Source organism: Eublepharis macularius, chromosome 9, assembly GCF_028583425.1.
Source record: "Eublepharis macularius isolate TG4126 chromosome 9, MPM_Emac_v1.0, whole genome shotgun sequence".
In the NCBI taxonomy this organism is placed as follows: Eukaryota; Metazoa; Chordata; class Lepidosauria; order Squamata; family Eublepharidae; genus Eublepharis; species Eublepharis macularius.
Window position 1 is genome coordinate 8,405,767 of NC_072798.1, and position 14,285 is coordinate 8,420,051.

At 44.6% G+C, this 14,285-nt stretch overlaps 1 protein-coding gene and 1 non-coding gene across 2 annotated transcripts in view; both read left to right on the plus strand.

Moving 5' to 3' along the window:
* Nucleotides 1-89: 89 nt before the first annotated feature.
* On the plus strand, nt 90-183 carry TRNAI-UAU (transfer RNA isoleucine (anticodon UAU)). The gene is made up of 2 exons: nt 90-127; nt 148-183. It is a non-coding gene; the product is annotated as a tRNA-Ile (tRNA).
* A 9,358-nt stretch (nt 184-9,541) lies between these two features.
* LOC129335793 (transcription intermediary factor 1-alpha-like) overlaps nt 9,542-14,285 on the plus strand; it is a 28,940-nt gene continuing 24,196 nt past the window's right edge. Inside the window, exons 1-4 of the mRNA XM_054988590.1 lie at nt 9,542-9,833; nt 11,251-11,256; nt 12,593-12,647; nt 13,591-13,753. Coding sequence (XP_054844565.1) covers nt 9,542-9,833; nt 11,251-11,256; nt 12,593-12,647; nt 13,591-13,753 — 516 coding nt within the window. The remainder of the gene's footprint in view (nt 9,834-11,250; nt 11,257-12,592; nt 12,648-13,590; nt 13,754-14,285) is intronic.

Sequence of the window (14,285 nt, forward strand, 5' to 3'; positions counted from 1 at the left end):
TTGGGACAAAGGCAGAGGAAAAGAGCGCTTAAAAGGCATCCTCTCGGGCTGAGCCCTTGATAAAGCGTTCGGGAGGAGTTGGTGTCAGGGCTCCAGTGGCGCAATCGGTTAGCGCGCGGTACTTATACAGCAGTACACAGCAGAGCAATGCCGAGGTTGTGAGTTCGAGCCTCACCTGGAGCACATGTCTTTTGGGACCCCTGGCTTTTGAGCGGCGTCCGTGGGGCGACATCTGTTCGCTTGCTGAGCTGCAAGAATGGCCCGGCCAACATATCACAAACATGGATGTGGCGAGACAGAAAGGCAAAAGCAGTCAATATAGGGATACAATAGGAAGATGCAGAGGCAATCCCTTCAATCGTGTTTATCCTATTGGAAGCTACTGTTGGATCACATCCTAGCATTAATACATTACAGCCAAGGTAAGCTTGTTAGTCAAGTAAAACAAGAAAAATGCCATATTAATATATTTTGCAAGAAGTATTTGTGATCTAGCCTTCTAAGACATCCGTTGTTGAGTGGTGTGGAAACTGTACCATACAGTCCATATAAGCACTTCTTTTTTTCCTTTTTAAAATTTTATTAGCAGATTACAAAGTTAAAATGAAAAACTGAGTCAAGAAAACAGTATAAGCTATACCATAAGCAATGCAGCAAGTATTTAAAAGGCAAATTTTAAAACTGAGGTGGTACAAACAGGATAATATAAACAGCAAATGGAGCAACAGATGACAACCCTATTCCTTACATGGAAATGCCGACCTGACCTGAGTTTACTATAACCTTATTCCCTTTATAGAAATGCCCAGGGTTTTTTTCCTGGGAAAAGAGGTGGCAGAACTCTCAAGAAGGAAATGAGGAAGAAACACATGGGATTCTTTGAAATCATATTATTTTCAAGCACTATTGCCGAGTATTTTCAAGAGGTGTTGGAACTCCGTTCCCCTGCGTTCCCCCTGAAAAAAAAGCTCTGGAAATGCCCTTGTAATAATTTGAAAACAATGCAATACAAACAAGATAATGCATACAATAAACTATAAGCCATGCAAACTGTGGCTCACACAGGCTATGTTTAATATATGGATAAGCTTTTGCCGCCCACTTGCAATATAGGTGAACACAGCTAACAATTTTCTTCTTTTAACTACTATTTTTCTATTTGAAGGGAAACGGGGCAGGGGGAGAGGAAAGAAAGAAGGATGTTTATTTGCAGCTGGTCCAAAAGCTCGTATGCTACTGCTGCGTTCCCTAATGAACAGCTTACTAAACTCTTTTAACATGATATATATGGAATATACAGCAATATCTATTAGTGCACATAGATTAGCGGAGAGATTGGAACTGCATTATCAAAGGAAGACGCGTGTGATAAAATCACAGTCTGGGATAGACCGATTTGACATAGAATCTGAAGAAGTCAGAGGAATATTCAACATTTATAATTCTCAGGGTGTCCTGAGGTAGAGGCTGGCTGAAACTGACAGTGGAAATCTTAAGATCTCAGCGCTCTTTTACTGAAATCCATCTGCTCAAAGTTGAGAATCAGATTCACTATACAGGTAACAGTGTTGAATTCTATGCAATATAAGCACTTCTAAAAACCATTGAAATGAACAAAAAATCAAGCAGATGTTAAAGTTTATTTCTGCTTTTCTCGCTAAGACTCAAAGCAGATTAGGCAATGTAAGTTAACAAAATCAAAAGGACGTGACATCAAAATCAAAAGAACGGTGGTTCTCAAAAACGTATGCTACAGTAAAGTTGGTTAGTCTTAAAGGTGCTACTGGACTCTTTTACTATTTACTCTTTTTACTATTTTACTATTTAATTTTACTCTTTTACTATTTTGCTACTACAGACTAACACAGCTAACTCCTCTACATCTAATAAGCAATGCAGAGCAGAGTCACCTGGGCTCAGGAGCACATGGTCTGCAGCTGCTAGAGGAGGTAAGGGCTTTTTGCCTTTCTTGGCTGTGGTGGGTTAAGCTGAGAAGCTAAGGGTGGTCCTCTCTAGCTTTGGGGCTTTTTGTGTGTACTTTTGTGTTGATTTGAGTGTAGTTTTGAGGCTGAGTGTGTTTGGGCTTGATTGTGTTTGAGGGTGAGTGTGTTTGTAAGGCTGCTGGGGGTTGCTGGAGTACAAGCCACACACCCCCTTTGTGCTCACCTCCTGTGCTTAGCAGGAAGTGACCTTTTGCATTGAAAAGGCAACTGCTGGGCAGGGGCGCGAGCCTTTGGCGCGAGCTAAAGGGCTCTTGGCCTGTGGCTCTTAGCCGGGGGATCATAGCCGTTTTCTTTCCTCTTAGTGTGTTATTCCTAAAACAGATTAATGAAGTCAGAATGCCAGCAGGGGGTTGGGGGCTTTCCAGTGTATTGCACTGAGTGTCACATGTATGACTATCTGCCTTCTGGTCAGAAGTCCTGGATGTGTGCTCGCTGCAAGGAGCTCCTGGTTCTCAGGGAACGAGTACGTACCCTTGAGGCCAAGGTGGCTGACCTGGAGAAGCGGAGACAGTTAGATAGGCACGAGGACAAGATTCTCAGGGACAAGATAGATGTGTCCCACTCTAAAAATGGCAGCATTCTTGTTGTCAAGGAGAATGAGGATCTTGTGGAATCAGGGCACCGTACTGAGGATAAGGGGAACATGCCCTCAGAAGGGACCTCTTCTTCAGTTGGTGAGCAGGTTTCCCTTCGCATCAAGGAACCATCCCTGGGTGGGGCGGGAGGGAGGCTCTTGGTAGTTGGTGATTCGATCCTTAGACAAGTAGATAGCTGGGTGGCACAACCGCGTTCTGACCGTATGGTGACTTGCCTGCCTGGTGCGAAGGTAGCGGACATTACGCGTGTTATAGATAGGCTGGTGGATAGTGCTGGGGAAGAGTCAGCGGTCGTGGTCCATGTTGGAACCAACGATGTTGGGAAATGCAGTCGTGAGGTCTTGGAACAAAAATTTAGGCTGTTAGGCAGGAGACTCAAGGCCAGGACCTCCAAGGTAGCCTTCTCAGAAGTGCTACCTGTTCCACGCGCAGGGCCAGAGAGACAAACGCAGATCAGGAGTCTCAATGCGTGGATGAGACGATGGTGTAGGGAGGAAGGGTTCAAGTTTGTTAGGCACTGGGATTCTTTTTGGGACAAGCGGGAGCTGTACAAGAGAGACGGTCTCCACTTGTCCCGAGAAGGAACCCGGCTGCTGGCACTTAAAATCAAAAAGGTGGCAGAGCAGTTTTTAAACTAAATGCTAGGGGAAAGCCGACAAGAGATAAAGTGTTCAGGATGGTTCATCTCAGAGAGATGAAGGGCTAGGTATAACACTTCTGCAGGGAGATAGATTAGAGTTGTCAACTGAGATGGAGACAAACAGTGCAGATGACCTAACTACGTCTCGAGGCAAAGTGTGTCGGGGAAGTTACAGGTGTTTATATACAAATGCTAGAAGTGTCCGAGGTAAAATTGGGGAGCTGGAATGTTTAGTGTTGGGCGAATCCATAGACATTGTGGGCATATCAGAAACTTGGTGGGATGAGGAAAATCAGTGGGACACGGTGATTCCTGGATATAAATTATATTGGAAGGATAGGGAGGGAAGGGTTGGTGGTGGGGTGGCTCTATATGTCAGAGAAGGTATACATTCCAGTAAGATTGAGAAGGTAACTGAATTAGATTCGCTTCTGGAAATGCTATGGGTTGAAATTACGGGCCCAAATGGAAACTTAACTGTGGGAGTTTGTTATCGCCCTCCAGATCAGAAAATAGAGGATTATAAAATGATGACAGGATTAAAGATGGCTGCTAAACAAAAAAACTGTGTTGTAATGGGTGATTTTAACTACCCACACATTGACTGGGCCAATGGGTGTTCGAATCGGGGGAGAGAAAGTGAGTTTCTAGACTGTCTCAATGACTGTGCTATGGAACAGATGGTTACAGAACCTACTAGGGGAGAGGTGATCCTGGATTTGGTCCTCAGTAATGCTGAAGACCTGGTGAGAGATGTAAATGTGATTGCACCACTTGGGAACAGTGACCATAATGTTATTGAGTACAACCTATGTATAAATAGGAAATTGCCAAATAAGACCAACACAGCCATGTTTAACTTCAAAAGGGGTAACTTTTCTGATATGAGGGGGTACGTGAAGAAGAAACTGAAAGGGAAAGTAAAAAAGGTCAAAACACTTGGGGAATCTTGGAGACTATTTAAAACTACAATCCTGGAAGCTCAAATTAAATATATACCGCTGGTTAGGAAAGGCACAAATAGGTTTAGGAAAAGGCCAGCATGGTTAACAAGCAATGTAATAGAAGCTGTAAAAGGTAAAAAGGATTCTTTTAGGCAGTGGAAAACTAGTCGGAGTGAGGTTGATAAAAAGGAGCATAAGCTGTGGCAAAAAAAGTGCAAGTCTGTGATCAGACAGGCAAAAAGGGAATATGAGGAGCATATTGCAAAGAACATAAAGAAAAACAATAAACAATTCTTTAAATATATTAGAAGTAGGAAACCAGCTAGGGAGGCAGTGGGGCCCTTGGATGACCAAGGCGTAAAAGGATTACTAAAGGGTGATAGGGAAATGGCCGAGAAGCTGAATGCGTTCCTTGCTTCTGTCTTCACTGTGGAAGATAAGAAGTGCATGCCCACTCCGGAAGCACTGACTTTGGGAGGGGTTTTGAAAGACCTGAGTCACATTGAGGTGACGAGAGAGGAGGTTATGCGACTGCTAGATAATTTAAAAACTGATAAATCACCGGGCCCAGATGGCATACATCCAAGAGTTCTGAAAGAACTCAAGTGTGAACTTGTAGATCTCCTCACAAAAATATGTAATCTGTCATTAAACTCTGCATCTGTTCCTGAGGACTGGAAGGTAGCTAATGTTGTCCCCATCTTTAAAAAAGGTTCCAGGGGAGATCCGGGAAATTACAGGCCAGTCAGCCTGACGTCAATACCGGGTAAGTTGGTGGAAACTATTATCAAAAATAAAATTAGTGGGCACATTGATGACCAAAAGCTGATGAGGAAAACTCAGCATGGGTTCTGTAAGGGAAGATCTTGTCTCACCAATCTGTTAGAGTTCTTTGAGGGAGTGAACGAACAAGTGGACAAGGGAGACCCGATAGATATTGTTTATCTTGACTTCCAGAAAGCTTTTGACAAAGTTCCTCATCAAAGGCTCCTAAGTAAGCTCAGTAGCTATGGGATAAAGGGCCAAGTCCTCTTGTGGATCGAAAACTGGCTAATTAATAGGAAACAGAGAGTGAGTATAAACGGGCACTTCTCACAGTGGAGGGTGGTGAGCAGTGGGGTGCCACAGGGGTCGGTATTGGGTCCAATGCTTTTTAACTTGTTTATTAATCTAAACTGTTTATTAATCTAAACTTATTAATGATTTGGAATTGGGATTAAGCAGTGAAGTGGCTAAATTTGCAGATGACACGAAATTGTTCAGGGTAGTGAAAGCCAGAGAGGATTGTGAGGCACTCCAAAGGGATCTGTCGAGGCTAGAAGAGTGGGCATCCATGTGGCAAATGAGGTTCAATGTAGCCAAGTGCAAAGTAATGCACATTGGAACCAAAAATCCAAAATATAAATACAAGTTGATGGGGTCTGAACTGGCGGAGACTGACCAAGAGAGAGATCTTGGAGTCATGATAACTCACTAAAAACGTCAGCACAGTGTGTGACTGCCATAAAAAAAGCTAATGCTATGCTAGGGGTTATTAGGAAAGGGATTGAAAACAAATCAGCCAGTATCATAATGCCTCTGTATAAATCGATGGTGAGGCCTCATTTGGAGTACTGTGTACAGTTCTGGTCGCCACACCTTAAAAAAGATATCATAGCACTGGAAAAAGTACAGAGAAGGGCAACTAAAATGATTAAAGGGTTGGAACACTTTCCCTATGAGGAAAGATTGAGGCGCTTGGGGCTCTTTAGCCTGGAGAAAAGACGACTGAGGGGAGACATGATAGAGGTTTACAAGATAATGCACGGGTTAGAGAAGGTAGAGAAAGATGTGTTTTTCTCCCTTTCTCACAATACAAGAACTCGTGGGCACTCTATGAAATTATTGAGCAGTCGGGTTAGAACAGATAGAAGAAAATACTTTACACAAAGGGTGATAAACACATGGAATTCGTTGCCACAGGAGGTGGTGGCAGCTACAAGCATTGCCAGCTTCAAGAGGGGACTGGACAAATATATGGAGCAGAGGTCCATTAATGGCTATTAGCCACAGGAGATAGATGGTATTCTCTTTGTGGGGAGGTGGTGCTCTGTTGTCTTGGTGCTGGAAGGAAGGCAGTGGGAGGGCTTCTGGTGTCCTGGCCTCACTGACAGTCCTTTAGATGTCACTGGATTTCTAGCCACTGTGTGTGACAGAATGTTGGACTGGATGGGCCACTGGCCTGATCCAACATGGCTTTGCTTATGTTCTTAAGTAGCATTACAAAACTTTGAAACAAAGCAAAAAAAAAACCCTCCTAGACATCAAACCTTAGAATTTTAAATGGTGTTGAATACATCAAGATTGTGTTTTTTGTTTCTCTTATAATGATGATAGAAATCATTTGAGATGATAGAGATATTTTCATGCATCAATAGCTCTGTAGCAGCTGTTTGTTAGGTCATGTATTGATCAAAAATCACTGCCACAACTAAATTTGTGAAGTTCTAGAGAAAGCTGTAGTTACTTGTAAGTAGTTTCAGGTAGGTAGCTGTGGGTAGAAGAGCAAGATTCAAGTCTAGTAGCACCTTAAAGACCAACTAGATTTCAGGGTACGAGCTTTTGAGAGTCAAACCTCTGAAAAAGGGATATAGGAATGACATTTTAAGCTGATGATTGCATTGATTTAGGATTACAGCTGAACATCAAGAAGACAAAAAGAATTACACAATTTTAAAGTTGGCAATGAGGAAATGGAAATTCAAGATTTTCTGATCCTTGACTCAATCATCAACCAAAAGTGGGACTGCAACTAAGAAAACAGAAGAAGATTGAGACTTGGAAGTGCAGCTGTGAAGGAACTAGAAAAGATCCTTATAGATAACGATTTATCTTTGGTGACCAAGATCAAAGTAATCTGAACTATGGTATTCCCCATTACTATTTATGGATATGAAAGTTGGACAATGAAGAAAGCTGACAGGAAGAACTTGATTCATTTGAAATGTGGTTCTGGAGGAGAGTTTTGCAGATACCATGGACCGCCAAAAAGACAAGTGGGTTCTCGGACTGGTCAAATCAAGCCTGAATCTCCCGAGAAGCTAAAATAACAAAACTGAGGGTATTGTACTTTGGTCATATCATGAGAAGACAAGATTCTCTGGAAAAGTCAATAATGTTAGGAAAAGCAGAAGGCAGTAGGAAAAGAAGACCTAAAATGAGATAGCTGGACTCAGTAACAGAAGCCATGTCCTCCAGTTTGCAAGATCTGAGCAAGTCTGTTAATGATAGGACATTTTGGAGGTCCTTCATTCATAGGGTTGCAATAGGTCAGAGGCAATTTAACAGCACATAATAACACATGCTTGAATTTCAGTGAGAAAAGCAGATTATAAATGAATACGTTTGTTAGAAGACCCATTACGCTTCGGAGTAAGCATCCGTATGGGGAAGCCCTTTTACAATAAATATCAAACTACATTAAAATAACTGACTCTGTTTTAAAAGGTGTGTGTGTGTGTGGGGGGGGTAAAACCGGAAAGAACTGGATCAAATCTTTATTTTCTATTTCTGCCTGGAGATAGCCTTCCTCCCAATTGCTGAATGTTCCATATTGCAATTTTGCCGTACAAGGGAGTGTTTTTTTTTCTGATTTGCTTTTCACATAGCAAAATAGTAAAAGAATCCAGTAGCACCTTTAAGACTAACCAACTTGATTGTAGCATAAGCTTTGGAGAGCCACAGCTCTCTTCCGTCAGATGCATGACGTCAGATGCATTTCACATAGCAGACATCCCAGGAGCAGGTGCTGTGTGCATGGAGACCCCATAGCTGTGAATAAAACTTCTTTGTATGATCAGTTATCATTAGTTTATTTTACCGGTACACACAGATTTAGTTGATAGACCCCTAGGAAGCAAAGCAGTTTATTACAGATCTTAAAACTGGTAAATTTTTCATGCCTAAATTTAGCTGCTTTGGGTCTCTGCATTTAAATTTCTGCCAGGTACCATGAAAAAAGATGTCAGTTCTTGCTAGGGAGAGAGGAGTAAAGGCCATTTATTATTATTTGTGTATTTGGTGGAATGTAACTGTTTTATGCCATCTTGCTCATAAAAAACCTGGGTGTCACTGCTTATCAGCATCACTTCTGCATCTAACATCTAAAGCGCTACCTAGAACTACACCAGGATTTTACATCCCACCCGAGGCTCCTTCCTGTTCCTGTTTTTTTTTTTAATTTGCAGAATCCAGCCCGAATAAGAGTTCTGCAGAACTTGGAAGCTTGCATACTGTTGTGTGTCATTCAGAGGCCACAAAGACCACAGCCTGAAGGAGAAAGATGTACTTTAAGAACTTAAGCAGAGCCCTGCTGGATCAGAACAATGGTCTATCTATCTAGTGCAACATCTGCTTTCACACTAGCTAACCAGTTTGCCCTGGAGGGCCAACAAACAGGGCATAGAGGCTAAGCCCCGCCCCCCAATATTGCCTCCTAGCACTGGTATTCAGAGATTGACTGCCTCTGAATATGGAGGCTTTCCTTTGGTCACTGTGGCTAGTAGCCATTGATGGACCTAATTTATTCCCACGTGAGTTTTTTCCCTTCTTTTATGTATGACTCACCAGAACTCATGCAGGAATAAATGCGATTAGTCTTTTCACGTCTCCCCCACCCAAGCCTACTGTTTTCTTACCACAGTCTAATGTGGCTACAGGGGTTGCCAATCTCTAGGTAAGGTCTAGAGCATCCCAAAATAACAACTGATCTGGCCACAGAGATTGGTGCACCTTGAGGGGAAAAATGGCTCTTGGAGGTAGGCTTGCCAACCTCCAGGTGGTGGCTGAAGAGCTTACAGAATTACAAGTGTCCTTTTGCCCACCGAGATTAGTTCCCCTGGAAAAAAATGGCTGCCTTAAAAGATTGACTCTATGGCATTACACCCTCCCCTTCACAAACTCCACCCTCTTCAGGCTCCGCTCCCCAAATCTCCAAGAATTCCCCAACCAGGAGCTGGCAACCCTAGCTGAGCTTTCTCCAACAAATCCTGCCTCCCCCCGGCTCCATCCCCCAATCTCCAGGAATTTCCCAACCTACAGTTGGCAACCGTAAGCCTTTCCGCACAGGAAAGGCGGCTCAATACGGAGAAGGGAGAGGGGAAGAGCCAAGGGGCGGGGCCTGGGTGGAGGTTGGACACGCGCCTTCAACCAATCAGCGACGCCGGTGCCACTGAGGCGACGGCCGCGGCCGTTGCGAGGGAAGCGGGTTCTGCGGCCCGCGCAGAAGGGGCCGGTTGGTGGGCGGCCGTTGGGAGCGGCGGTTGGCGCCCGGCCGGCCTGTGTGTGTCTCCGGCGGCGCCGCTGCCGCCTCCCGCCGAAATGGACGCGGCCCGGGCGAGTTTTTTCCGGGCGGCCCCCGCCGCCCTCAGCGCCGAGACCGAGGCGGAGAGCCGTCCAGGCGGAGGGGGCCCGCTCGCCCTGCCGGCCGCCTGCGGGGGGTGCGGGCAGCGCCTCCAGGGCCGCCGGCCCAAGCTGCTGCCCTGCCTCCACTCGCTGTGCCGCCGCTGCCTGCCGCCGCCGCACCGCTACCTCCTCCTGCCCTCGCCCGCCGGCCGCCCCAAGGACGCGCCCCTTCAGCCGGCCCCGCCCTCGCCGCTGCGCTGCAAGCCCGGTGAGGCGGCTGGGCTGCCCCTTCGCAGCGCCGGCCCTACGTTCTGCTGGGGGAGGCGAAGGCAGAAGAAGGGCCCTGGGGAGGGGAGGAGGGAGGGGCGACGGGGGGCCTGGCTTTGGCATGGAGCCCCCCCCCCTGCGGTTGCCAACCCCAGGTTAGGAGATTCGGGGTTGGAGTTTGGGAAGGGAGGGGCCTCAGCTGTAATCCGCCTTGGATCTCAGTGAGAAAGGTGGGCTATTTAATAAACACATTAATATGATTAATAAATAAATTAATAGCATCTAGTCCAACCCCCTGCATTGAGGTGGAAGTTGAACTAGATGACCCTGGAGTCCCTTCCAGCCCTATGCTTCTAATAACAAAGAGTCAACTCTACAGAACACCTGTTTTCTCCAGGGGAACTGGTGTCTGTTGTCTGAAGATCTGTTGTAATGCTGGGAGATATCAAGGCAACACCTGGGGGTTGGCAACCTTGGCATTTCAGTGCAGGAAACCCAGCCGGGTTGGGAAATTCCTGGAGATTTGGGAGTGAGTGCACTCTCCAAAGCACTCCTTTTCTACAAGGGAATCAACCGATTTGATTTGATTTGATTTATACTCTGTGCTCCCCACAAATGGGCTCAGGGTGGCTCACAACATCCATAAAATACAATCAATAAATCATAAAACTATAAAATCAGTAACAATCTTAAGACAGTCATTAAAAAAGTCCAGGCGCCTTATCCATAGGCTACTTAGATAAACAGTCGGGAGTCCATATGTAGACCATACATATGGGCATAACTCATGGCAGCCCCAGAAAAAGTGGTGGTCTTAGCCTGGAAAAGGTCCAAAGATCACAAGGCTGCATCTTGACCCATCCAAATATCATGGGCTCGGACCCATGGTGGAGCCCCTAGTGAGCTCCACCCATCTCAAACAACTCTGGCCTCCTTCAAAGTCTACACAGATATCCAAGCTGTTTAGCCTGAAGGGTCAGTTGAAACTCCAGGAGACCTCCAGGTCCCCACCTGGGGGTTGGCAGCCCTGTGCCACACCCCAGGGAGGGAGGTAGTCAGAAGTGGGGAAGCATTCTTTAGACATCTTGAGGGGGGAGAACAAGTCACTGGGTAGAGCATGGATGTCCTTGCTCTGTTTCTTGGAAAGGATTCCAGGCTGCAAATCTTGGGTATGACTTTGCCGGGGAATAGCTTGTTCCTCTCAGTGGAGTTATCTTCTGAGTAAAAAAGCATAGGTGTGGCTGGGCTATTATTGGCAATGTGTGGCATGAACTTGGGCCAGTGAGAATGGACCGATCTAGGAGGGTTCTTTATAACAGAATAGGATTGTGGGGAGCAGTGGTGTTTATTGTTGGTATTGCTTGTTCTTATTTCACTGGTTCCCATACTTTGTAATCCTCTTTCTGTATTTCTTACAGTTTCAGGTAGGTAACCGTGTTGTTCTGCAGTAGGACTGTTGGTTTAAGTCTGGTGGCAAGTTAGAGACCAACAAGATTTTTAGGGTATTTAACACTTGAAGGCTTATATCATGAAAATTTTGTTGGTCTCTGTCGTGCCCCTGGACTCAGGAACAGGAAGATTCGGTTTTTCCGCATTGGAATTTTCAAAGTGGGAAAAAGAATTGGAAATAAGCGATTTCTGAAGCGGCAAGCCACTTCAGAAACCACTTATTGCCCTGCTTCAGTATGCTCCGTGTCAGACTACGGAATCCCAGTTATCTAGAGTTCGTCTCCCTGCATCTTGCAAGAAGCACAAGGTTTCTTGGTTTCAAAAGGTTTATTGAAAGACTATGCTCAGGATACAGGTGTCCATAATCCAAAGGCTGATGAGACCCTTGGCTGAACGAAAGCTTTGTTGAGAATGGCATGTAAAAGGAAAGTTACAACACTTCAAACACCCATTCCCAGCCTCCCCCCAGTCCTGTCTGCGAAGGCATGAGAAGACGTAGACATCAAGGTCGTTGGCTGGACTGGACAGATAAGGCTCTTCGCTCGCATGGATATGAGCGGCCTGGGCAACACCTGGGCCTGGAGGGAGGAAAACTAGACAACTACTGATTATAACACAAGTTAATATGGCATTACTCTGGCTAGAGAACTGACATCCTGACACTCTGTAAAGATTCGGAGCACACTGAAACTTCCCACCCCACTGCTAATTTCACCCGATGGGAGGGAGAGGAGGGAGTTCCCTCCTTCCCCTCCCATCAGGTGAAATAAGTGGCAGCAGGACTTTCCCGCTTCAGCTGGCTGGTGGGGCGAGAAGGGGGGGGGGTCCTCCAGCCAGCTGAAGTTTAAAGGGCCCTTTCCCTGCTGTGCAGGGAAGCACAAAAAGGGCCCTTTCCCTGCCACTTGAGCGGCAGGGAAAGGGCCCTTTAAATGCCAGCTGGCCCACAGGGAGGGCCATTTCTCAACTGGGCAAGCAGTAGTGTTAACTTTTAAAATGCTTTATAATTAAAAATCACAATATTTAAAAAGAATATAGATCCTAATCTGCAGTACAGTTTAAGATGTTAATTTACATCAGGTTGCTGGAGCAAGCTTTTCCCAAATGACGATCCACCACTATTTTGTAGTAGCTTCCTGTTTGTGGCTTGTATTTTTTCAGGATAGTTTCAGCATGTTAAATGTTTCTGCATTCTTGTACTGATAGCATACTTCTACCTATGATATTTATATTTGCCAAGTGTCTTTCTTCAGTGGTTTCATTGTATTGATGCCACAGAAAACTGACAGATGTAAACTCTTCTTCCTTTCCTAGCTCAAGAGAAAAAAATGAGGTACTGCTTTATGAGTTTGAGGAAAGTAAACGAAAAGTAATAACAGTTTTAATTTCATTATCACTCCAGCTCGTTATTGAATGTTAGTAAAAGAAAAAAGCAAATACACCATAGACAAGTCTCGCCCCAATTCAGGACCAGCTGCATTTTGTGCTAGGGTTGCCAGGTCCCCTTACCCCACCCGTAGGGCATCCTTGCAGGTGTGCTCCCGCAGTGGCACAATGACATCACTTCCGGGAGTGATGCACAGGCACAGGTCATTGCACAGGCCCTGGGAGTGCCCCCAGGCTTCATGCCAGGCCGTTTTGGGCTCCAAAACAGGCCAAATTGACCCGGTGCAAAGGCAGGGAGCACTCCTAGGTCTTGCATGATGATGTCACTCCTGGGAGTGACTGACAACCCTATTTTGTACATGGAGGGGCTATCGTACCTTATTTTTCATTTCCTCTGTGGGCAACTTAGCTAAGCACTGGGATTGTCAGTACTTCACATTTAGCTCTTCGATACAGTTGCAGCACAACAGCCTTGACAAATATAGATAAACAGACTATATTTACATATGTAGGGTAGAATATTTTTCACAGAAAAATACAGCATCACAAACTTACTAACATTTTTTGCCCAGCCTACAACTTTTTTTCCAAAACTTTTTCCATATATTTAATTATTATTACTGAATCACAGTGTGATTTCTGAGTTGTGGATATATACATTTTCAAAGAACCACATTTGTACTGAGGTTTTCTGTAACTGTCACGTCTTTTAGTAACCAGTTGAAAGTAGAGGCCTTAGTTAGCTGTCTTCTATTTAAATAAAACATTCCTTCTTAAGAATTTTCTTCCATTAAACAAAACTAATTTCAGACTTTGTCTTTGGATAATTTGTGGCTGAGGCCACTAGCACAGTGTACTCCTTGCAATTAGCAGGTAAACTCAGGAAAATTACTTCTGAAATATCAGTGGAGTAACTCCGTTTATAGATTTGTAGGCTTGATAATTTCCCCCATTCTTTTTTTCCTACCAGTTGCGGTTGTTTGCTGCCCAGTTTGTGGCCAGGAATCTGCCGAAAGACACATTATAGATAACATCTTTGTGAAGGATACTACTGAGGTTCCTAGTAGCACAGCAGACAAGTTAAATCAGGTGAATGTGTCTATTGGATTCTCACCGCAGTAAATAGTTTTTTAAAAATGCAAATCTGATAAACTGATGGTTACACTAAATAAACTCACAGATGGCACATAAGTCTCTGGATCACATCTGTGGTTCTCCACATACTTAAAGTGTTTTGATTCACTTCCTGTTTTACCTGTTTTGTAATGGCACAGAGTGTTGGGTTCACTTAAAAGCATTCAACAGAATTGTGTGTGCGTGAAAAATTTGAGACTTAGACAGGCGTGCACGTTGCTGGTCCTCATCTAGCAACTGCTGCTACCTGCAATGATGTCATACTACTACAAAGATAATTTTCTGTCAGTATAAATATTTTAAATGTTATGAATTAATTAAATTCCAGCATTTAACACCCGGCATATTCATTGTGCAGCTTAAAATAAGTTTTCGGACTAAAAAAATACTAAAATGGTGTTAAAAGATAACCCCCTTAATAAAATGCTTGGGGGAACAGAAACATTTTGGCCTGACATCTAAAGAGAGCAGTGTGGGCACTAGGTGA